Source organism: Lontra canadensis, unplaced genomic scaffold, assembly GCF_010015895.1.
Source record: "Lontra canadensis isolate GAN:19392208 unplaced genomic scaffold, GSC_riverotter_1.0 scaffold35, whole genome shotgun sequence".
Classification (NCBI taxonomy): domain Eukaryota; kingdom Metazoa; phylum Chordata; class Mammalia; order Carnivora; family Mustelidae; genus Lontra; species Lontra canadensis.
In genome coordinates this window covers 4,771,169-4,795,770 of record NW_022631029.1, presented here as the reverse complement: position 1 = coordinate 4,795,770, position 24,602 = coordinate 4,771,169, and the positions used below count along the sequence as shown (strand labels likewise).

Genomic DNA, 24,602 nt, shown 5'->3' with positions numbered 1-24,602 from the left:
TTAAGCCAAGCATTTTTTTTTTAAGATTTTATTTATTTATTTGACAGATAGAGATCACAAGCAGGAAGAGAGGGAGGCAGAGAGAGAGGGGGAAGCAGGCTCCCTGCTGAGCAGAGAGCCCGATGCGGGGCTCGATCCCAGGACCCTGGGATCATGACTGGAGCCGAAGGCAGAGGCTTTAACCCACTGAGCCACCCAGGCGCCCCTTAAGCCAAGCATTTATAAATTTAAAATCGACTGAAGAGAAAAACCCTAATCTGCAAATTGTGGGAATCCAAAAGAAACCTGCTCTCGTGCTTATCAAACAAAACCTAAAATCTAAAACTGTCCAATAATTGGGGTGGGGGAGAAAAGCGAATGAATCAACTTTAACGTAATATGAAATAAGGTAATACATTATTTTCTTTTCTTTCCCCTGGATGATCTCCGCTTAGCCGAAACAGCTTATTTTATGCCAGGCTTTGTGCTAGACATTTTGCGGAAGAGTGCTTGCTATGGACAATGTTTGTGTCCCCGCAGAGTCTGTATGTTGAAACCTAACCTCCAAGGTGATGGTATTTAGAGGTGAGGGCTTTGGAAGGGGATGAGGTCATGTGTGGGAAGCCCTCTTAAATGGGAGCATTGCCTTTATGAAAGAGACCCCACAGAGTTTCCTTGCCCCTTCTGCCATGTTGGGGACACAGAGAGAAGATGGCCATCTGTGAACCAGGAAGCGGGGCGGGGGGGGTCCTCGCCAGACATCAGATCTGCAGGTGCCCTGGTCTTGGACTTCCCAGCTTCTAGAACTATGAGAAAGGAGTATCTATGACTTATAAGCCAACCCAGACTATGGAATTTTTGTTTACAGCAGCCAGTGAAGATGGTGCTTAATCTTTACCCATTCAGATGAGGTAGGAACGAGGACTATCCCTCTTGTAAAAAGAAATAAACTGAGGCACAGAGACATTAATTTTCTCAAGGTGATTAGGAAGCAAGAAGGAAAGGCAGGATTCACACTGAGGTGGCCTGATTCAGGGGCCATCTTCTTAACTGCTCTTTTCTCTGTGGAGGGGCTGGCAAACTTCTTCTGTAAAGGGCCAGATGGTTAATGTTTCCAGCATTGTGGGCCATATGTCCATCACAACAATGTGATTCTGCCCCCTATATTATGAAAGCAGCCATGGGCACTATGTAAACAAATGGGAATGGCTGTGTTCCAATAAAACTTTATTTACAAAATCAGGGAGGGCCAAATCTGGCTCACAGGCCCTAATTTGCCAATCCTCGGTATAGTTTACATCAATTTTGTGCCATATTTGATCCACTTTATTTGATTATCTTTTCTTCTTTTTTTCATTACTTCCATTTAATCCAGAATTAACCATAACTGAAAAAAGTGGGAACTGGGGCTTAGGGGGGAAAAGAGAAGTGGGTGGTACAGTGGATGTTTTTACAAAGTAGTCTTGGGCAAAATAAAGCAAAAGGAGGTCAAAGACAAAGGGGACAGGACCTGGAAATGCCCTTCTAGATCTCTTGAAGCATGGAGTGGGGGAAAGACCTCAGATCTTTGTGAAAGAGGCTGATGGAGTGAGTCCAGAACATTCCGCTGGGTTCTGGGATGAGGGATGGGCACCGCTGGCCCACATGTACATGGAACCCTGAGGCACAGGTGGAACTGAGTATGTGTCCCCCTTAGAGAAAGCCAGCCCCCAAATATATTGGCCATATAGTTCTACATGGAATGTTTAAGTCCCCCCCACCCCGCCGCTCCGGAATGGTGAAGGCAAAAATTAACAGAATTTTCAGAGAAAATGACAATGTAGAATGTGGATGTAGCTCACACCGTGGTCAAGAAGATGAGAAGCATTGCAGAAATTTAACAAATGCAACCATCTCCTTCTTTTTCCTTCCAAATGCAAAGACTCAAGGGAAGAATAATGTTGTAACAACAAAGCATCAAAATGAACAGATGAACAAATACCCAGAACCTTCTTTGGGACTTCTCAGGTAAGAATATAGCACACTAGAACATAAGCGCCAATATATACAATCCTGATCGTGGCTTGGCAGACTGCAATGTTTTGTCTGCTTTGCTGTTTCTCATGCACAGATTAAAACATTTTTTTTTAAGTTTCTGTATGGAAGTATTTGAAGACACCTGTGAATACACACCTCTGCGTCCAACTTTCTGGATGTAGATTCCTCTCGATGGCTGCATTTTCGGCCGGCAGTCCAAAGGCATCCCATCCCATGGGGTTGATCACCTAGCACCCAGAAGAGAAACATGAGCCATGGCGGGTTGCTAACAGCTCTGTCCATATTGTCTTCTGGGCCATAAATAGGCATTCTGTCCTACTAACACGTTGTAACCCCTTCTGGATGATTCCAGACTATGCTTCTGAAAGCCAGCTGGTTACTAGGACATATGCAGAGGAATGCATTTAGAAGCTTAGACACCACGGTACCCACAGCCATTATCTGAGTAAACTCTCCTTTATGACTATGCTTTACTTTCTTCTTCTTGTCTGTATTTTCTACAATAAATTGTTTTTCTAAAAGTATAGTGTTTTTTTTAATCTCAAAAATACGTACATGTACAAGTGTAGAGGCATTTAAAATGCTCACCTCCTATTACTATCTTCCAATGGAGAAGCTGTGCCGTCCAATATGGTAGCCACTGGCCCCATGTGCTTATATAAATTTACACTTAAATTAATTAAAATAAAAAACCCATCAGTCCCTCAGTTGCACTGGCCCCCCTTCTAGAGTGCAACAGTCACTTTGAATCTCCCTGTAAGGTATTCCCATTCTCTGAAAGATAAGGAAGCCTAAAATCTTAGAGCTCAATAAGGCTTTGGAGGCTGTCCTCCAGCCCTAACCCCCTTCAGTTTCACAGTTTAAGCAATGGCAGCCCAGCAAGAGTCTGCAGCCTGGCTGCAGGACACCAGACGCAATCACCTACAGCCAGGGAGGGCCAGGAAGGCATTCATTTCTGCAAATGGACAAGTTACAGCTCAGCAGGCAGCTTCTGTCTACCTACCGTACATGCTACGAATGGGAACAATGGGCTTGAAACACGCACGGTGGCACCAAGGGACAGCCTTGCTTGTAATCATATAGACAACCTGAGCTTGGGTTCATACACTTTGCCTTGGGACAATTACAAATACTCAGAAGTATTTACCCGCATCACCTCATCACCTGTGCGTATCAAAACAGGCCATTTTCTACTAAAGAAAGAGGTCTTGTTTTCTTTTATAAAAATACTTTTCCCTCTGGTATGTGAAGCAACACATATACACTATAAATAATTGGGTACACAGGAAAAATATTCAGAAGAAAACAAAACTCGATTGTAATTCTACCAGACATACATAACCAGTTAAATTTGGTAAATTTAAATTTTTAGAGATAGGGACTATATATACATATATAAATATAAATATGTTTATATATATTTATATTTATCTCTTATTTCTTTCCCACTGCACACCTGGGTTTTTTTTACATCTTTCCGTCTGGCCCAAGGACCCTCCGAGGTACACTGAAGCATTGGCCATGGCCATCCCGCCTCAGGTCCAAGGCACCCATGATTCGAAGTGTCCCAGACTCGACTTGTCACCCCATCCCAGTCTCCAGATGTGTTCTCCCCCTCGTCCCACTTAACAGGTGGCAAGAAGAGAACAGGCCTGCCTCCCCCAGTGTTTGGAGCCACTTGCCTTAAAGTCACCGTTCTGTTAGGCACATATTTTTTCTAATGGGTTTGAGCAGTCTGATGGAATCATTCCATCTAAAGCTGAAGACCAGGCACCCGCAATCAGAGCCACTCAGACCCACTTTGGCGAATGAATGGGAAATGCCAAAAAAGGCTCGCTCTTCGGGAGGCTGTGCGATCTGAGGGGAGGAGTACCAAACCCAAGCCTGCCATTTACTGCCAGCGGGACCCGAGGCACTTGGGTCTCAACTCCTGGTTGTGACTGAAAGCAGCCACCTTGCCTTGCTGGGGATCATATCGCCACGTCAGTGGTGTGCTCAGCATGGCGCCCGGGGCCCCGGTTGGTGTTGGGGGGGGGGGCGCTGGCCACTGTGGCAGCTGCTGTCATCTGCTACACCCTGGTCCACAGCACCCCCAACATGGAACATTACTGGCTCCTCTGGCAACATTTCGGTCATGTCACTGGCCAGAGGTATCGCGGTAGCCCTCTGACAGCAGGTAGGGAGAAACCTTGACCTCAGACACGTCCTGAACGTGGGTTACTCACAACTGTCCACAGCCCATTGGTGCCAGGCATTGGAAGTTCTTAACCAAACTGGATGGACCATGAGGTTCAAACAACTGGTCATTTACTTGGCTTTCTCTTCCATAAAGGGGGCCCAGCAGGTTTTTCTTCTGCGTAATTAATGACTCACATCAGGTGCTCTGCCTGACAGTGGCCCAGCTATTCCTATCTCAGGGGGCTGAAGCAGGGGTGGTCCGTGAGTGGGCAGCCACTGCCTTACCTCTGACTGCCCTGGACAAGGACACACCGCCTAGTAGATTGGGCCACATTTGGGGTGGTGGTGAGTCTAACCCACTCAGCTCTGCTTTCTAAAAGGGATACAGGGCTGGTGAGCAAACAGCACTGTGGGGTGCTCCCGCTTGCTACCGCTCTGGAGGGAGGCAGGTTTGCCGTGTCCTACTGGGAGGCCCTCAGTCTCCAGGCCAAGATGACATGACTCCCAAGCTGTCCCAAGTTGTGCCCCACATCCACACCCCTCCTGAGTCCAGACTGAATAGGGTCCCTTCTTTCTCCTTTACTGGATGCTTCTCAGAGCAAAAACACAATACAAGCTTATTTTTAACAAATGTAACAATACAATTTGTGATACATAAAAGCATAAAGCTGACCCTCTCCCCTGCCCTTGCCCCCCATTCTCAGGACTTTGACTTAGCTGGTAACACCATCCTCTGCAGCCCTCCATGTCTTGCTTCTCGCAAGCACACATGTACCAATACACGTACACATACTCCTCCAACTTGACACAGTCCTGTTGGGGGCCACCCATCACAAAAGCCACCCCTCTGGTTACCTGGGCCTGAACACTGCTCTGGGCTTGTCTGTTGTCTGTAGGGGACGGAGGTGGGATGCAACAAAGATCAGGAAGGCAATAGCACACTCTTTTCGCTCCTTTCTCCTTGGCCCAGAGGAACAAGGAGATGAGACACGGGCTCCAGGTGACCCCCATCTTCCACCGGGTGGAGGTGTCTGAGAAAACAGAGCCAACAGGGGGACCGAGCCTGGGGGTACTGGCATGCTTCCGGGACCTGGTCCAGGTGCCTACGTGCTTGTTTCCGGCAGCACCACCTTTCATTCTGTGAGCTATGCCAGGGTCTGTAAACACCAACAAACTCCCCCTTTTTGGCTTAAGCTGGTCTGGGCTGGCCTGCAGGCCCTGGTCCCCAAGAATCCTGAATAAAACTAACACCTTTTAGGATACAGTTTTCTCTTCAGCATTGCTCAAGTCATAGGGGAAAAACATCCCCATGTATTAAACTCTTAAGGTTCACAGGTTTTTTTTCTTTTCCTTTAATTTTCAAAAGCTAAAAATAGATAGATAGATAGATAGATAGATAGATAAAGCTGCATGTCGGGGATTTGTGCTGGATTACTAGAAAGTTCTGCAGTACTTCCCTGGACTACACGGGAGTGTAACTTCCAGCTGTGCGTGAATTCTCCTAGGGCTGCTTCACTGGCAGAAAAATGTAACTGTTGTGTAACTGCTCCAGGAGAAGGGGGAAAAAACTTAATTACCACTTGGTTTCTTTGTGGGAGCTGCCAAAATGGCACCAGTTCAATGCTCCTGCCTATTAACATTCTGTTAGATGCTGTCCATATTTTTAAATAAAGTCAATACAGAGATGGACACAAAAACCAGTCTGGATTTATGTAATATTTTTCTATTTTTGTTTTCAGATGAAATTCACATGGAAAGATATTCTTAGCCCGCATGTTACCCAAGCTGTCTATGAAAAATCAAGTTAGAAAATCTTAAAAGCTTCTTAATATGCCATTCTTACCAAAAATCGACCAAAAGGCAAATGCCTGCCCTAGAATACAGACTGCAGGAAGGCCTTTTTGCATCTTGAAGGCAGAACAGTTCTCTCCACCAGGGGCTGGATCACTGGAATGAACCATGACCCAAGTTTCTATGGAGCAAGAAAGGGGTCCTATTACTCCTAGACCCTGAGTTTCCAGAGACCCAGAGACCAAGTGCAGGACTCACTTTTGGACTAGCAGAGAATTCACGACTGTCAAGGTGGAACCAAGTGAAGACCTGTAACACGATCATGAAATACCAAAGCCCGTCCCTTTCTCTAAGGCAGCAGGTTCTACTGCTGGTCAAACTGTTACAGCCCATTTACGTAAAAGAGAACATGTCAGGTGCCTCCTTTGCCAGCCTCCTTTGCTTCTTGGTCTCTCACACATCATCAATATTGAATACCTCCAATCTAGGTCCTACATGCCCACTTTCTTGCCTGTTATTCCTTGTGGCCAAGACTGTCCAAAATATTCACTGGAAGGAACTCCAAACTCTCCTTTTTTGGTTCTCTAATTCCTACACCCTTCTTTCTATCACTGTAACTTGGTTTAACCTTTAATGCTAGGGCCACCGAGCCCTCTCAGTTCCCTAGGAGTTAACTCTCCTTGGACATGAGTGCTTTCTGTAGAAAAGGAACCCAGAAAAAGACCTAATAGCTCTAACTTGGGAATCTATAACATAAACTTCTGGTGTGTGAAAAACCATCATTCCCAGCTGTTCTTCTAACAAATAACTCTAAGTATTTACCATTGAGTGAGAAGCCAAGATGGACAGCAAAACAACCCCCAAATCCGGAAGAATGGGACAACGCCACCACCCCTGGACTGAATGAATAAAGTGGGAGATGGAGGTAACAGAGCTCCAAGGCCAAGATCAAGTATAAAACCTGAAACACACGTGGGTCTGCCCAGATGGAACTGGATCCCTGAAGAAGACGCTGACCAGGGCAGAGAGAGAGAAATTCTCTGGCTTCTCCTTTCCTCCTGCACTCAAGTCTTGCCAGAAATTCTTATTGTCCAAAACCAGCTGGAGGCCAGCTGCCACCAGGGCTTGGGAAATGTGGTCTCCGGGGGTCAGTCCTTCTGCTGTACAAGGCGAACCAGTGGGTGGAGCTGATAGCCAACTGGCCGCAGGCCAGCCTGGGAACACCAGCAAGACTGCAAACCCACCACAGTCTGAGATATCGAAGGGGGAGTCAGCATCAGCTATGGATGAGGGGCAAACACAGGGATCAGAGACCTGGCAAGTCAGACCAGAGCCGGGCAGAAGGCAAGGTCTGGGAGCTGGGGCGAAGCCAGCCTCTGGTGTGGGCAGAGTCACGTGCCTGTGGCTCACCCTGACAGGGCCTTCTGCTGCCCCCAGAGCTGAGCCACGGGCGTCCCAGGTTTAGCAGGCAGGATAGATGGCAAGCAGACGAGAAGAAAGGGATACAGCAGAGAGCACGGTTACAAATGACAACACGTAGACAAGGCTCTGAAGGGATATACACCAGTACATGCCAGGGATCACTGCCCAGAAGGGCCTGGTTAGAGGGGAGTGCAGCCTTATCTATGCTGTATTTCTTCTTTTTAAAGGGGGGAATATGGAACGTTACATACAATTTAAAAATAACATTTTTTAAGAAGGAAAAAAAGAACAGGCAAAGATATATACAGTTCTTCCTCCAACACAGGAAATAAGATCAAGTAGAGGTAAGAAAACTTTTCGGGTATAAGGGAAAAAAGTGGGGGCAGCTGGTCGTCTGCCTTCCTGACGGCAAGAGAAACAGCACAATTACTGCTACAAAAGGGCCAACCTATTTCCTAGGAATGACCAGCTTTCTCTCCTTTTCATGATGAAACAAAAGTTTAGAGTTGAGGGGCGCCTGGGTGGCTCAGTGGGTTAAGCCTCTGCCTTTGGCTCAGGCCATGATCCCAGGGTCCTGGGATCGAGCCCCACATCGGGCTCTCTGCTCAGCGGGGAGCCTGCTTCCCCCTGTCTCTCTGCCTGCTGCTCTGCCTACTTGTGATCTCTGTCTGTCGAATAAATAAATAAAATCTTTAAAAAAAAAAAGAAAAAGTTTAGAGTTGAAACCAATGCAGCTTCTAACCGAGAGCAACCATGGTTACTGCTTCTCAAAAAACTATTTTCAGAGAGCATCATGGTTTCTCTGGAGTAGATTCAACGCTTTATTTCCAAGAAATGAGAAATAAAACATTGAATTTTGTTTAGCAAGTGTAATAACCCGCCATTATTATAGACTGAGGATCCAAATCAAGCAACGATTTCAGACTAGAGAACCCAAATGACAGTATCACGGCCCAAAACAGAAGATCTCCCCTGGGAAGGTGGAGAGACATGATAAGCAGATAAATCAGCCAGTTTCTAATCAAGACACTGGACCAGCAATTCATTCTTCCCTTCAAATGATACAGGAGAGGGTAAGCTGTGGAAATCCACTCTCTACTTCTAGAAGCTGCAGAGTGTCAAAAATTTGAAAACTAAATGCCACACTATGCACCCTCTGGGCACTTCATACACACTTGTTGACTGGCTGGCCGGCTAAAAATTGATGAAACATGTATTCTCATCTACTTGCTAAGAGCTCCCCTCGCTTCCTGATATTTAGGGATAATCACGTTATGATCACACAGCAGACACACACAGAGCCTCAATTTACTTCCTCCTCCGTAGCAAATAGCAAAAAGGTTGAAGCAGAAAACCCAGCTGAGCAGTGCATTTGGCCTGAGACACATGAGTCCAAGCCCAACCCTATGAGGGGGACTGGCCACCCTGATGCTGTCATCATCCTGTTTCTGGCCCAGAGGGTGCCAGGGAGACCAGCCAGGGTGCAAAGTGGGTCATTTTATTTTCCAATCCTCTGTGCATATAACATACGAAGACACAACAAAATCACCATGTGTGCCAAGCTTTAAATATGTCATCAGATATTGTATGAGTTTCAGAAGAAGCCAATCGGCAGGGCAGCCTTTTCTGACTCTTAAAAGAGAATAACTGATCTCTGGCTTCAAGAGGCCCCTGCTTCAACATCCAAATATGAGGACTTCTTTATTATTGCTACTATTAATTGGGTTACACTGGGAAATTGTGTTATAGTTTTTCTCACTGATAACCTCACAGGAACCCTGCCACAAATCTGTGAGGTGGGTCAGGCAGGTATCACCACTGCCACTGACTAAAGCCCCTATTTCCTGATCAATTCATCACCCCAAACCACCTGCCTCTCCACTTATAAAGGCCACATCTAAGCTGTGTGTGTGTCCGTGGCTGGTCAGCTCTTCATGACATTAGTTTTCCCCAAGAGCGCTGTGATGATCATGACTTTCAGGACCGTCTCCATGACCCAGTACGGGCGTGGAGGGCCACAATGATCCACCCGTACTCTTGTCTCATTTCTCTCCTTTGCACAACTTATTTGTTGCTCTAAGAGGAAACCAAAGTAAAAGCAACCCTGAACTTTCCAATTCATCATTCTCATCCATTCTCAAACCCAAATTACAATCTGTGGTCTGGCTGGGCTCACAGAATTCAAGGACAAACCACAGACTGGCAGAAGACACTTGCATTGCATTTAACCAACAGAGAATCAGTAATCCAGACTGTATAAGGAATTCTATAGAGCAATATGAAAAAGACAAACAACCCAAGAGAAACTTGGCAAATAATGTGAACAAAGCAAACAAAGAAGAAAATTAAATAGGCAATAAGCACATGAAAATATCTCAGCTTCACGAGAATATTACTCAGGAAAATGTAAATTAAAAACACAACTGGATGCCATTTCCCATACGACAAATTAGCACAGACTAAAAAGACTAACCTTACGAAGTGCTGTCAAGGATGTAGAGCAGTTACAAATGTCATTCATTGCTGGTGGAAGTAATAATTGCCCTTGAAAAGCAATTTAGAAAGATGTAGTAACACTGAGCTATGTATACTCTGTGACCCAGCAATGTCACTTCTCCCACAGGCTAGCCAATCGAGTACAAGGACATGCACTGGAGCAAAAATCTGGAACAACCTAAAACTATCCATGCAAAAATGGATAATTAACTATTGGCATAATTATAAAAGTACTTATAATGGATGAAATAACTCTAGAGAGAGACATGGTCAGGATAACCCTTGATGGAAAATACGGAGTGAAAAAATATGCGGAATACCAAAATATCTTTTATATAAAATTAAAAACACAATACTACATATAAGTGTGTATGTACCCCTAAACAACAGAGTAAAAGCATGAAAACATGAAGGCAAAGGACATAGAGTAACTCCTGAATAATGGTTACTTTGACTTCAAGGATTGGAATGGAATTGTGGAAAGGAACAACTCTTCTCTGCAACATAAAAAAGGGAAAAAAACAAAAGAGCTGAGACTAATAGGATTACATGGTGGTATCTTTTTTTTTTTTTTTAAGATTTTATTTATTCTTCGGAGAGACAGAGACAGAGAGAAAAACAGGGTGCAGGGGAGAGGGAGAAGCAGGCACCCCGCTGAGCAGGGAGCCCAATGCGGGGCTTGATCCCAGGACCTTGGAATCATGACCTGAGTTGACGGCAGATGCTTAACCATTTGAGCCACCCAGGAGCCCCCCTGGCATCTCTAACAAGGATACAGATCTGGGTAGTTATAATAATGCTCTCTGGACTTCTCTGTTGGAAATGTTCCCTAATTTTTTAAAGTATCCTGTTTAAACTAAAGGGGATAAATGAGAGTACCCAGGAAAAGTAGACAGGGGAAAAAAAGAGAAGGCAGTCCAGAACAGAACTGGAGGTAAGGTAGAGAAAGTCCTTGAAAAATACAACTTAAAACTGACACGGAAGAAAACAGAATATCTAAATAGCCCTATAGCATTAAAGAGATAGACTCTGTCCTTTTAAAACTTCCCACAAACAAAATGGCAGTCCCAGAATGGTGAATGGTATTAAACAATAAGGAAGAAATAATACCAATAATACACAGTGCTTTCAGAAAATAGGAAGGGAACACCTTCTAGTTCGTTTTATGAGGCCAGCATCATCCTGACTGCAAAACCAGACAAAGACGTTAAAGAAATTTCAGAGCAGTATCTCCCATGCATGTAGAGAGATTAACAAATTATATACAGCAATTCATGCATTAAAAAAAAAAAGTACATCATGACCAAATGAAATTTGTCTCAGGAACACGATGTTGGTTTAAAAATTTTTAAAAAACCATTAACATATCACATCAACAGAATAAAAGAGAAAAACTTCATTCCATCTCAATAGATGCAGGAAAGGCATTTCACCAAAATCAACACCAATTCATGAGAAAAACTCTAAGCAAAGTAGGAATACAAGGCAACTTTCTCAATCTGATAAAAGAGTATGCAAAGATAGTGGGTCAGGGAAAGTTTGTGGAGTAAACTGGGAGGGAGAAGCCAAGATGCAGAAGTGCCTGGACAGTGGGGTCTCACTGAGAGCAGAGTGTTTTAAGGAGGAGGAACTGGTCTACCATATTTCATGTCGCTGAGGATGAGAAAGATGAGGACAGAGGCACATCCACACCCAGGTCACTGATAGCCTTGAAGAGAGCAGAATTGCTCCAAGGCTCACTCTTTTTCTTCCCATACTGTTCTTTGTGTAACTTAGAATTATTTCACTCATCTCCACTCAAGAACAAAGCAAACCAGTCGACAAATTAACAAGTTCTAGAAAAATCCAAAGCTTGCTGAATTTTTCTTAGGCCTACTGACTGATTTTTGAACCTAAGACTCTAATATTTCCATTTAATACAATAGAAATCCCAGTGTTAGAATAAAGCTGATACCAATGACTGTATACTGAATGAATGAATGAATGAATACACATGTCAGACCCCACTGTTACTCCAGATTAGATATTCCTTCCTTCTTAGAGTGAGAACCATTGAACCTGACCTGAATCCAACCCCGCTCTACCTCTGGGACCAGTCCTGACATTGGGAATGGGTTTGAAAACAACAGTAAGCTCAAGAGGCTTTGATGTTATTGACAATCACACTGAAATTTCTGTTTCTCTTTTGCCATATCATGGAGTTACACATGGGATGAACTGACTTGAATATGGCTTGTGAAAATGAACAACAATTAATTTCAGCAGAACCTGGAGAATATCCCAAGGGACAGCGCATCATCTTAAACTGAACAACTGAAACTTAGAAACAAAGAGAACCCTAGGTGCCTGTTGACCACATGGACTCAGACACCATAAACCAGACAACAGAGAGTGGTGGCTTCGGGCAACCCGTCAGGTCATAGGTAGGTAAAAGAAATTACAGGCAATGTTTTCCAGTTGAGCTGCTTCTGAGGAGGTAACTCCACACAGCGTGCTTCAGGCCGAAGAGAGTGGGATTCGTTTATTAACTGATAGTGGCCGACCTCCCAGAGTAAACTAATTCAACGCAAATAATAATTGCAGCTATCACTTATTAAGGGTTATTACCCCAGACACACATGTACTATCTCACTGAACCCACACAACAACCCCACGAGGCAAGAATTACTGTTATCCCTATTTTAAATATGAGGAAAGTGGTGATTGAAAGCCATGAAATGGCTTGTGCGGGGTGTCTCTCAGCAAGAACGTGGCAGAATGCGGTTCAAAACTAGGTCATGCAACTCCTGGGTCCAGCCTGACCTTGGACTTCAGTTACTCTAGGAGTCTCCATTTTGTCTCTTGGGCCTGAGTAGCTCGGGGCCTGGAGCTCTGCCTTGAGTTTCCTCTAGAACATTACATCCCATCCAAGGGAATCAGAATCCCACCCACACGCCCTCAACCACCTGCACCTTCTCATAAATGCACAATTTTGCTATAAAAGCTTAATCTTCATCAATTTGCCTGCACTCCCTAACTGTCCAAAATAAGTTGGCATAAGTAAAAAACTGGAAGATAAATCTAGTCGAAGAATCACAGTAAGACAAAGAATTATACTCTAGGCAAAGAGCCAATTCACTCCGCACGGTCTCTTTCTAATAAACATCGCAGCAATGACGGAAAGCAATGTCTGGGGAAAATAACATTCGACATAAAACAGGAAGACAAATACCTTTGACTATTAAAGCAGAACACAAATTTCTGCATTTGGTAGTATAAAGTTATTAACTCTTCTAGTGACACAGAGCCATTATAACTTGCCTTCCTTTTTAGGAATACTTCTTGCCAATGTCAGTTCAGCATAAATTTTCAAACCAATTGTGACAACATATGCACTTACGTCTCTAAAAGAAAATCTTTACAAAGAGCTAGGAGGTGGCAGATGTCATCTGTACGGGCCCCACCAGGTTAATAACAGCAACAGCCAGTGGGAGCACCAGCGAATGTTTTAACCATTGCCTCTCTGGGAGGAAAAGAGCCCAGAGTTGTAGCATTTGCTGACATCCGTGGTGTAAATACTCCTACCATGGCTGGATTTCAAGCTCCTGGGGGGACTGATGAACTCAGAGTTGGACAGAGATGTGCACAGGGGGCTCTCGGGAGCTGCTCTGAGTAGTATTTACTGGTTACATACTATGTGCCAGGTATGTGCCAAATGCTTCATCACCGTCCTCTTTGACCCTTGTAGCAGGTCTCAATGGGCGGGTGCTGCTTTATATCCATTTTACAGATGAGGGAAAACTAGGTTTTGAGAGGTTAAGTAACTAGTTAAAGGTCACATAGTTAGTACATGTTAAGAGTGGGCATTTGAGTCCTGGACAATCGGGTTCAGCGGCCCATGTTCTCAAACCTTCTTCCATCCCGCCGCTCTGTAAGTGGTTAAAGAAGATGGTACCGTGATCTTTCCTACCCCATTTTACAGATGATACACTGCTAAAGAGTAAAGGGCAAGCTTAAAGGGGTAACTGGCACTGGAGTGAAGGACACTGGCCCACAATGGCCATGGAAGATCTTTCTCTTCCTGTTCCGGTAAATTTCACCTTGTCCTTCAAGACCTGTGTCAGATGCTCCTTTAGTGGAGCCTTTCCCAAATGCCTGAGTTGTTACTCCCAAGATTATTTTTTTTCTCAAAAAATTTTTAATTTCTCCACTATAAAAAAAAATCCATGTTCATTAAAGAATACAGAAAATGTCAAATAGAAAGAGAAAATTCTCTTGGGGCCCCACTTCCTTCTCAAAGCATTTGATGCACATCTGTACTGTAGGATTCACACCCTGACACGATAACCATGGATTGAGTGTTTCACCCCCGCCCAACTATGAGCTCGTCCTGGGAAGATGGCCCGTGTTACCAACATTGGTAGCTATAATTGACCCCATCCCCACCCCACCTCCATCCCCAGCACAACACCAAACACACGGCAGTCCCTCACCATTGTTCCCCACCCTCCTCCCCACCATTTATCCAGATGCTTTATTAGCTCTTCCAGCTCATAAAAGGAAACACGGGGCTTTTCGTGTTTATTGTCAAAACTGTCCTACTTTGAACCCAAATCGGTTCTCTTCATTTGTCTTGACCACGTTAACGACATTCTTGCATCCCTAGGTGGGGGCGGGCGGTGGGCGGTGGGGGCTGTTCCAGCAGCCATCGTTCCTTACCTGCATCCCTCTCATTTTCTGGAACCGTGCGATGGTGTCGCTGATGGTGTACACACGCACGTGGCCCATGTGCAACTTGCCGGAAGGATAAGGGAACATGGACAGTACGTAGAACTTGGGTTTTGATTTCTGGGAAAGAATTGACAAAGGATGACAATGAGCATTTCTTAAGCATTTACTGGGACCCTATATGCACATAAAACTTTGGTGCTGTACTCAAGGTAATAGTTTAACATTTTTAGAAGTTTCCTTTAAAAAAAAAGGGGGGGGCACCTGCATGGCTCAGTAGGTTAAGCAACTGCCTTCAGTTCAGGTCATGATCCCAGGGTCCTAGGATGGAGTCCCGCATCGGGCTCCCAGCTCAGCGGGGAGTCTGCTTCTCCCTCTGATCCTCCCTTGTCTCATGCTCTCTCTTCCACTCACTCTCTCTCTCAAGTAAATTAAAAAAAAAAAATCTTAAAAAAAAAAAGCTACTCCTATAAAGTGAACTGACAAAAGTGTCAAAAACCAAAATTCAAAGCCCTGCTTTAAGCGGAAGAATGTCCAAAAGAATGCCAAACAACCTCAGAGTGCTAATCGCCCATATAGATTTTTAAGGTGGTTTTTTTCCCCTTTAAAAGCTTCTCTGTTAAGACAGTTTTCTATTTAGGTCTTAGAGAACTGTGTTTTTCCAAATGAAGCTCTAACGCATAGATCCGTATAATTCAAGGACACGACAGTTGAATCACACAGATGTGACATCTCTAAGTCCCCTGGAGTTGCATTCAGACTTGGACTTAGCAGAAAGAGCAGGATCCCCAGGCACCAGTCTGGGTGCTGGGTTTCTCTGCTGTACTGTCGATGGGGGAACAGAAGGCAACCAGAGGACACAGCAGAAGCTGACACTCCACAGCCCCTCCCCACCCATAGGATAGATATGACATTCCTCAGGCACTCCTGGCTGCCCTAAAGGAAAAACAAAGAGTTAACTTGTAAAGATCACAACCCTCCAAGACCTGAGTCTCCCTCCATTGACAAGGAAGAAGCATTCCTACCAACAGCCTAACTCCCAGAGACCACCTCTCAGTTCCTAAAGCCCTAACATGGCCCTCCCTACTGTAAAATTGAGGGAGCCTGAGGCGGGAGGAAATGTAAATAAAGCTGAATTTCTTCTAAACCTAACGCTCATCCACAAGGACAAGGACAAGGACCCGTGATAGGAGGAATGTGACATTCCGCCAGGAAACTCCCAGCTCTCTTCATGTTGGTACCTCATTAGTGGGAAAAACAGCTCAGCTTGATGATAACTAGATCTCCGTTATCCTGCGAGTCTTCTTTACCATATGACGGTCCTTCTGAACACCCCCTTTGTCCTCACCTCTCCAGCTCCTGAGTATATAATCAGCCAGTCCTCGGGATCATGTGGCAGCAGCTCTTCCTGCCCACGGGTCCTGTCCCCCGGCTTTGATAAACCACCAAAGACACCAAAGACGTCTCAAGAATTCTTTCTTGGTCGTCGGCTCCGGACCTCACTCACATTCTAAAACTTCATCACTGTGAGCTTATCTTTCAACAGACAAAGTTGAAATGGGAAAGTAATGAGAAAATCAGAGCCAATGAGGCGAGAAGTTTGTTGTTTCCCAGGGGCGATCTACAGACAGCCTCACGCCAGGGTTAGAGAACCTTCCAGCTGCCGAAGACACAGCTGCATTACAAGAAAGAGAAAAACGGTACCCGCTTCCAAACGGAATAAACGCAGGGCAGGGAGTCCTTCCCGGATGGCTGACTTTGGGTTTGTGCACCGCCCGAGGAAATAAGGCTCCAAAGGAATCACGGTAGTCATTTAATTGATTGCTAATTAGGGATCTGTGGTTCAAGGGCAAGGTCTGTGTTTCATCATCTCCCTCTCCCCGACCCCCCCACCTCCTCACTTCAGGAGTTAAATACCCAGCCCCACAGAGTCCTTAGAACCAAAGGGCATTTTTTTCCCCAGCTACACAAATCCTGTCCAGGTGACAGGAGCACTCCCCCTACCCAGCCTTACATCCTCTCATGCAGGGCTCTCTGAAGAAAAGAAGAAGAGATAACTGCTGGTCTCTGAGGTCGGGACCTTCTGATATTAACACTCTTTCATTTATTTCTGCCTTCGTTTTCCTCTCTGCCCTTTTTCCCTTCCTGTGGCGCTGCTAGAGTTCCTTCAGGTTTTGCTTCCCCCAAAGTAATGGAAACAAACGCAAAACAGAATATTCATGACCATTCCTTCGTGTATGGGGGGGTGATATATTTTTTGCTAAGTATTTGCATGACGATCATTGACATGGCCAACTACAATCAGGGGAGCAGAAGACACCAGAAGTTAGATTCTTTCCAAGTCTCATTTGGCTCCTTGCTTTAAACTTCCTCCAGCAAAGAAGTTAAACCTTTAACAGGGCCACTAACATGTGGCAAAACAGACTAGAATGTTCTCTGCACTGCCCAACCTCCAGAAATTACCGATGAGGGGTTAAGTGAAGTTGCCTAAAGGAATAAAAGGGAGAAGGGAATACACAGGAGTCTGCAAAATACACAAACGGGAAAATCACATAATGCTCAAGTGACAACTGCAGCTGATTTACATAAATGGATGGAAAGCATCCATTAGTGATCACACGTTTTAACTGGAAACTACAGACTCATAACCCTTGGAAAACCTCAGGAGACAGGCCCTGAGGTGTGGAGTTGGTGGGGACTCAGGACTTGCTGTCTTTAAGAAGGGAAGTGACAGATAATCCTTTCTGCTTGTAAACTTGTCCCTCAACGGAGGCACAAGACCTTACTCTGTCAATCGGTACAGAATCAGAAGTAAGCAAACTGTCCACTCCGTCTGAGCTTTACTCCTTCTCATAATGGACTGGGTCTATTGCCTTTTCTTGGGGCATTTTTAGGGACATGGGGAAATACCCATTATAGGGGTCTTAAGGATCTGGGAAAAAAATCAATGAAATCCTTGATATAAACCATTTCTCATTTTTCATTTTAAGTCTTTACATGAAGCCCATTTTTCGTTTATTATAATCACTTTGTTTTCGTTAGAGTGACAGATCTATTTTTTTAATATTGTTTATTTAACAATCGATCTTACCCCAAACATTTTCCACATACAGCTTCTTCATGACTCTCTCTTTCTGGTAGGTCTGTCCAACAGAGATTTAATGTATAGCACAACTGAGTGATTCATTACACACTAAGCCAAACTCCAAAATGGAGCTTACAGAAGATATACAGAAAAGCCCCGCTGGCCAAAGTCTTTAATATTTATGACTATTTTTGTTTATTGCAGAAAAGGTATTCTGCTTGCTTCTTGTCCCTGCTTTTTGCATTTCTGTGTGAATTAAGTTCATTTCCCTCAGTGATAATGAAATGAGTTCTATCCTCTGGGGATGGCAAGAAGGAATTATGGGGGTTTATGGTAAAACTGAGCAGGAATCTGATTGAAGGGCAAATTTTCATAATTATATAAAAATGTAAGAATGTAAGCCTTTGAAGGAAATTAAGATTGTAAGCGATGGGAAGAGGATGGTTTTTATAAGTGGGACCTATTATTTTTGCCAGCTTCTGATGTCAGGAGAAAGACAACTCTTGCCTCTTTATAGATCACATTCCAAAGCTGTCGCAGAACTTAGAGGGGACAGACAGAAGGAGCCTGGAGCCCTAGTTCTGGCCCCAGCCTTGCCACCAGTTGTGGGACCTTGGACAAATTCCTCTGCCTTTCTGAGCTCAGAATCTGTAAATCAAAGGTGAGCAACAGAAGGTCCCAGGCACGTATCCCCATAAATAACCAAACCTCCCTCTGAGCCTCTGTTTTCTTACTCCCCCATATCCCCAGGGTTGTTTCAGGATTAAATGAGGTAATATATGGAAGATAGTACCTGACATATAGTAAAATGCTTATTAAATGGAACTTCATTCAGTAATTATGATTAAGGGGGCGCCTGGGTGGCTCAGTGGGTAAGTGTCTGCCTTTGGCTCAGGTCATGATCTCAGGGGCCTGGGATCAAGCCCCGCATAGGGCTCTCTGCTCCTCGGGGAGCCTGCTTCCCCCCCACCTCTCTCTGCCTGCCTCTCTGCCTACTTGTGATCTCTCTCTCTCTCTGTCAAATAAATAAATCTTTAAAAAAAAAAATGATGATTAAGGTGATCATGGCAAGACATTCAACTCCTGGAAACTCATCTGGGTGGACTTTAAATAGATCTAATACCAGAGTGAAGTCAGTTATAAAGGCTTCAAAGTCCACAGACATCTAGCTGTCTCCTTAGTTCCTAACAAAGATACTCCATACGTTCATCCTCCTGGATCTTTTATTGACGTAACATTTTGGTTTGTAAAGTGTGTTCGGCCACGTTTTCCATCCGATTCTCAAAACAATTCTGTGAGATAACGCAAAGAATCTGAGGATCAAGGAGGTTACGGGACGTGGCCGTGATCACACTGAGGTCTTGAGGCCGAGCCCACCCTAAGGCCCTGGCTCCAGACTGGACATATAGAATCTTCTCCACCTCACCATTCCCTAGAACAGACCCTGAGAGGCTGCTCCCAGGAGATCGCCCTCGATATCCCTCCAGGTACTTCCCCAATTACTGATACACAATTTATGTTGATCCATTTAATTTTCTAAAAGAATTTATTATGTATTTGTTTAGTTATTTAGAGTGTGCATGTGCATGAGCTGGGGGAGGGGCATGGGGAGAGAGAGAATCCCAAGCAGACTACACTGCGCGCAAAGCCCCACGTGGGGTTCGCTCTCACAACCCCTGAGATCACGACCTGAGCCGAAACCAAGAGCCAGAGGCCGAGCTGACTGAGCCATCCAGGAGCCCCTTGATCCGTTTAATTGTTTTAAAAAAACGCATACTTAAGAAGAATGAGATGCCACAAAAATCAGTAAGCTGTAACTTCATAATGTGTAGAAGCCACTAACTTATAATCTAAACCAAAAAGACAAAGGAACAGAAGAAACGCGACTTTGACTCTCCTCGTTCATCATGAAACTGCTCCCTAGTTTGTTTCCAAAATGCATTCGGCTACCTGAGTCTGGTCAGGTTCACATGAAGGCTCTTCACGCCCTGCGTCAGGCTCTCATGGTACAATCACACATCCTATTCCAACCATCCTTCCTATCATTCCGTTTGTTATCTGTCACACCTCTCTCAAGACCAGACTGTTTCCCTAACCCATTCCCAAAAACATCCTCTTCACGTTAACACAAACAACTGCTCCAGCATTCTTCAGTGATCAATCTCATAGAAGGAATGAGTCTGAAATGAGAGAGAAGTGGGAGATGGGAAATGGCCGAGTCTAGGGAAAGGCGGTCTCTCGCAGTTATGTTAACTCAACTGCTTGCCTTTGACCTCATCTCTTCGATTAACTGTAGAAGGTCTGTATTATTTGGCAACTATTACAAAGGGAGGGTAGAATATAAGAGTAAACTATCTTCTAGTGCTTGGCTCCGATCAGAGTCAACATTTCATGTAACGAATCACATCTCCCATTTGTTACTTTGACCAACATCAAGAAGTTAGGGCTACCACACCCAAGACCAATCCCTGAAAGGCTAGACTCCTAGAGAAGGAGCCAGCATCCAATATGGCACCTCATGGAAACTGGGTACAACCAAATACCGAAGATAATTCTAAGTAGAGAGCTAAGCTGATGCATCCCAAGCAGAAGCCAACGTTCACTAACTCACACAACTGCCACTGCAAGGCTGGTTCCCAGCCCCAGATCACACAAGGGAGGGCTGGTACCTCCCAAACCATGATGCTGAGGTGGCAGAACCAGGTTCGAGACCAAGGTCTATGCCAGGGAAAAGGCAGGTGCTTCTCAGAATACACAGATTCAAAGTTCCACAGGTGAGAGGTCCAGGTGCCACTCCTGGAGCTTTACATGTGACACCACCAGATCCCTGTGTGCTGCCCTACCATGCCATGGACCAGGAAGGACCCCACCCCTGCCGGATGAGTCCTGATGACTCTCCCCAGTAAATGCTGTTCCAGAATGCCCAGTGGGGCAAAACCCTTCTACCCACTATCCTTGTCTGATCTCATGTACCCCTCAAAAGCATCCTAGGAAGCCAGGGGCCACTAGTTATTAGCACTGTCCATAATAATTAACAAAACTGAAGCACAGAGTCAATCATTCCGTTCAAGGTCACATACTTTTTTTTTTTTTTTAAGATTTCACTTATTTATTTGACAGACAGAGATCACAAGCAGGCAGAGAGGCAGGCAGAGAGAGGGGGAAGCAGGCTCCCCACCGAGCAGAGAGCCCGATGCGGGACTCGATCCCAGAACCCCGGGACCATGACCTGAGCCGAAGGCAGAGGCTTTAACCCACTGAGCCACCAGGCGCCCCCAAGGTCACATACTTAATAACTTATTTGAACTTCGGCAATCTGACCCCAGAGTCCAAGTCCTTATCCCCTCTTCTCTACCCTCTCAAAACCCCTCAGAATACTCACATCGGCTTCTGAAATTTTGGAGGCCTGTTCTTTTATTCGGTGATGCCACCATTTCTCGACTTCCTTTCTTGTCTGCAGTGTATACTCTTTCGTCCACTCTCCAGTGGCACTGTATATATCTCTGGTGCATCCCAGAATCACGCTCCTTCCCTTGCTGACGATTCCTGGCTGACCTTCTAGCTGGCTTTTCAGAAAAGAGACGTAAAAGCCCAGTCTCTGCCAAGCAGAAGCCATTCTGCAGAAGGTGGGAGATCCTGAAAAAGAGGACAGAAAGCACACACTTAGGAGCTGCCCAGGACCCTCTCATGTGAGTTTGTTCTCCCGTTTAGTCTGGTGTTCCCTGAACATGCACCTGCTTTCTTCTTATCCTTCTCATGACTTCCTTCCCTGAAAACGACACCATAGAACTTCAGCTGAGCTAAACACACACTCTTTAATGGAAAATATAAAGGCACCCAGTGTTTCCAAATGCCAAAGACACAAAATTCCCACAGGAACAAGGGGAGACTACCACCTGGGCCAGCCCCTGCCACAGGCTCCCGGTCTCCTTCCCCCGTAGGCCCCGCCCAGGGTCTGTCTAGCCAGCTTCCTGTCCCATCATCCAGGCTTCAGAGGAGCTCCAAGCACATGCTGGCCTGGCCCGAGGCTCGACTGTCAGAAGGCATCTAAACACCTGAGAATGTAAATGGATTCCACCTCTCTGGGGAGCAATGTGGTAATAACGTGCCCACACCCAAATGGGGATCCCCAAGGCTCAGAGGGACACAGCATAAAGTGTACGCAGGGCTACAATACTGATTTTAAAAAAGGAAATTTTCAATTTTTAATGTTTATGGCCCCTGCTCCTGGGCTCCCTGGGAAGCTATACTTTAACATTTACCAAAATCAAAATGATTCTGCAAAACCTCCAAGTATGGGCTGCACACTGCCCATCTGCTGCATTTATGAAATAACCAAAAAGGAGCATTCCAAACAAAGATTTAAAAAAAAAAAAAAAAAGGAGAAAACCTCCCTTGTTCCCATAAGATTAAAGGCATACAGCCCTGCATAAACTAGAAGTTTAAGATAAGGACTGCAACTTTCTGAAATGTCCTTTGTCCAATGATATGTAATTTTTTATGTAAAAAAAAAAATACAATCCTACACCAAATGTTCCTTTGCTGGAGCTTATATAACCCTACACCAAATGTTCCTTCACAGAGCACTCTCTTCTTTGTGAAGACTGTGTACCCCAGCAGCTATCCTAACTTGGCCTTGAATAAAACTCACTTTCTTTTAGAAATTCTAAAAGGTTCGTTCAATGTATCTTGACAATGTACTACAGAACTTCCTGATGCATCAGACCTGTTCCCTTCCTTTACTTTCCAGGCCCTGCTCTTAGACATTCCACCACCAAAGCCCTGATCCCTGGCTTCTTCCTGACAACAGATACAGCCATTTTATTAGAGAACTATAACTATTCCAGCAATGTGAAAGGTGTGGCTCATGTCTTGTATTTAGAATCAACTTGGCCCTTTTCTTCCTTAGCTCTGTCTCATCTAGTTCCTTGCCTAGAGGCTTGGAATCTTGTCTTTTCTTCCACATCTTTCCAAAGCATCAATCCCCCACTACTTCACTCCTCTTTAAATAGTCAGTCCTGACCTCACCCTCACTTGGGGCTCAAGTTTAGGTTTTCTGAGAATGATGGAGGCAGCAACATGTGGTTAGAATGGGACGAGCCTGAGAACTGGACCTGAAATGACAATCATATATGGGCAGAGAAATGTATGGGAAGAGTAGGAGACAGGCAAATAAAGAGAACACAAGGAAGAAGCACATGAGGGCATCTGTGTGCACCCAAAGGAAAATGCGCAAGAATGGATTAGGGAAAGTGCATCTTAAAGAAAACAAATTTTTAACAAAAAATACAGATCTTGGCTTTTGCAAAGACTAATTCCGGGTCGCCTGAGTGGCTCAGCTTATGATCTCAGGGTCCTGGGATCCAGCCCCGCATCAGGCTCTCTGCTCAGCAGGGAGACTGCTTCCCCCTTTCTCTCTGCCTGCTTGTGATCTCTCTGTGTTAAATAAGTAAAATCTTTAAAAAAAAAAAAAAAAGGCTACTTCCTTGGGGGACCTCAAGCAAATCCTATCGGGAACCTCATCTTTCTAGGATGAGGTAGTAAATCCACGTGATCTCTGAGGGGTTTCGAACCTTAATGCAGTGGCAAGGATCTCTGGGCCACAGAGATGCACTGGACAGCCTTTAACTGAGTCCAAACCCCCCAGCCCAGGGAAGCAAAGATCCAGGGATGAACTGGGGCAGGGGAGCAGTAGCAAGGGAACTTGAATACAAAACTACGTGTAAATGTGAATTCTTCTGGGACTGGAAAAGGTCCAGAGCTACAGTCAGGGTCTTTAGCTCCACGAGTCTGAAGACCCGGATCTCAGAGACTTCCAGGTCAGAAACTGCAGGGCTCCGGGGACCAGCGAACTCAGCCCTCACCTTCCCCTCCTGCCTCCAGCAAGTCGGAACCTCCCGATCCGGGGACAGAGGTCTCCACTCCAGAAGCCTCTCGTCCCGTTGAGCCCCGGGCTGGCGTTTACCTGCTCACAGGCTCCGGCCTGCGGCTCCTCACGCCTCTGTTTCCACTTTTAGGCGAACACGGCCTGGACCGTCACTATGGGCGCCGCCATGTTGGCAGAACAACAACTTTATCGGTAGCGGCTGGCGCAGACACAGACAGGCGGGGGCGGAGCCGGGAAAAGCGGAGCGCTGCCGGGGACGAACTCTCGGCAGTCTGTGGGGCGGAGGCAGCTGCGTGACGACCTCGGGCTCCGCCCCCATGCCCAGGCACCGCCTCCGGCCTCAAGCCCCGCCCCTCGGCCCAGTTCTCTGCCCTGTCTCTGGCTTCACCCAAACCAGAAACCTGGGGGTCAGGTTATTCCAGGTGCTGCAGACCTGTGAGAGACATCAGTTTAGTGGCCCCAGAATACACTAGATGGCAGGTAAAGAGCACTGGGGGAGTCCTGATGCCTGGATTTGAATCGCTGTGGGTAGGTCTTTTGACCTCTTATTCCTTAATGATGGTTCAGGATCTTCTTCCATCATATTCCGTGATTTTATAGCCCTGGGAAGGGAATTATCTGGCCATGACTGGGGGTAAAGTGTACTTTTCTCACCTGAAGATGGGCTGGGGTAAGGAAAGTAGGATTCCCTACCAACCATTTCTTTGAGAAGCTTATGGACCCCCAACCCAAGGTCTCCCTCCCTCCCCACTAGTGTTTCTTGCTACACATGAACGAGTCAATGAATGAATTATAAAGGACCAGTGGTGTTAAGTATGATTTTCAAAAAGGTAAAGCCCACTTAAAGGAGATTTTGAAGAACTCACACATGTGGGCAATCAGGAATATTGAAATGAATTTGGTAATTGTGCAAAACTGGTTGATATCTTATAGGACAAGAAAAAGTAATGTTTGAGAACCATCTTTTTCTACAGGCTGAAATCAATTGTATCTCTAGCAAACAAAATTCAGCCCATTACC

The 24,602-nt window shown here is 45.3% G+C and overlaps 1 protein-coding gene across 2 annotated transcripts in view; it reads right to left on the bottom strand.

The window, feature by feature from the left end:
• LARS2 (leucyl-tRNA synthetase 2, mitochondrial) overlaps positions 1–23,799 on the bottom strand; it is a 148,128-nt gene extending 124,329 nt beyond the window's left edge. Inside the window, exons 1-4 of one of the 2 annotated variants that reach the window (XM_032867828.1) lie at positions 23,560–23,799; positions 21,078–21,331; positions 14,602–14,730; positions 2,152–2,243 (exon numbers count right to left, since the gene is read on the bottom strand). In XM_032867828.1, the coding sequence (XP_032723719.1) occupies positions 2,152–2,243; positions 14,602–14,730; positions 21,078–21,311 (455 nt within the window). In that variant the 5' untranslated portion in view covers positions 21,312–21,331; positions 23,560–23,799. The remainder of the gene's footprint in view (positions 1–2,151; positions 2,244–14,601; positions 14,731–21,077; positions 21,332–23,559) is intronic. The other variant, XM_032867827.1, reaches the window with a different exon arrangement.
• Between the last annotated feature and the right edge of the window lie 803 nt (positions 23,800–24,602).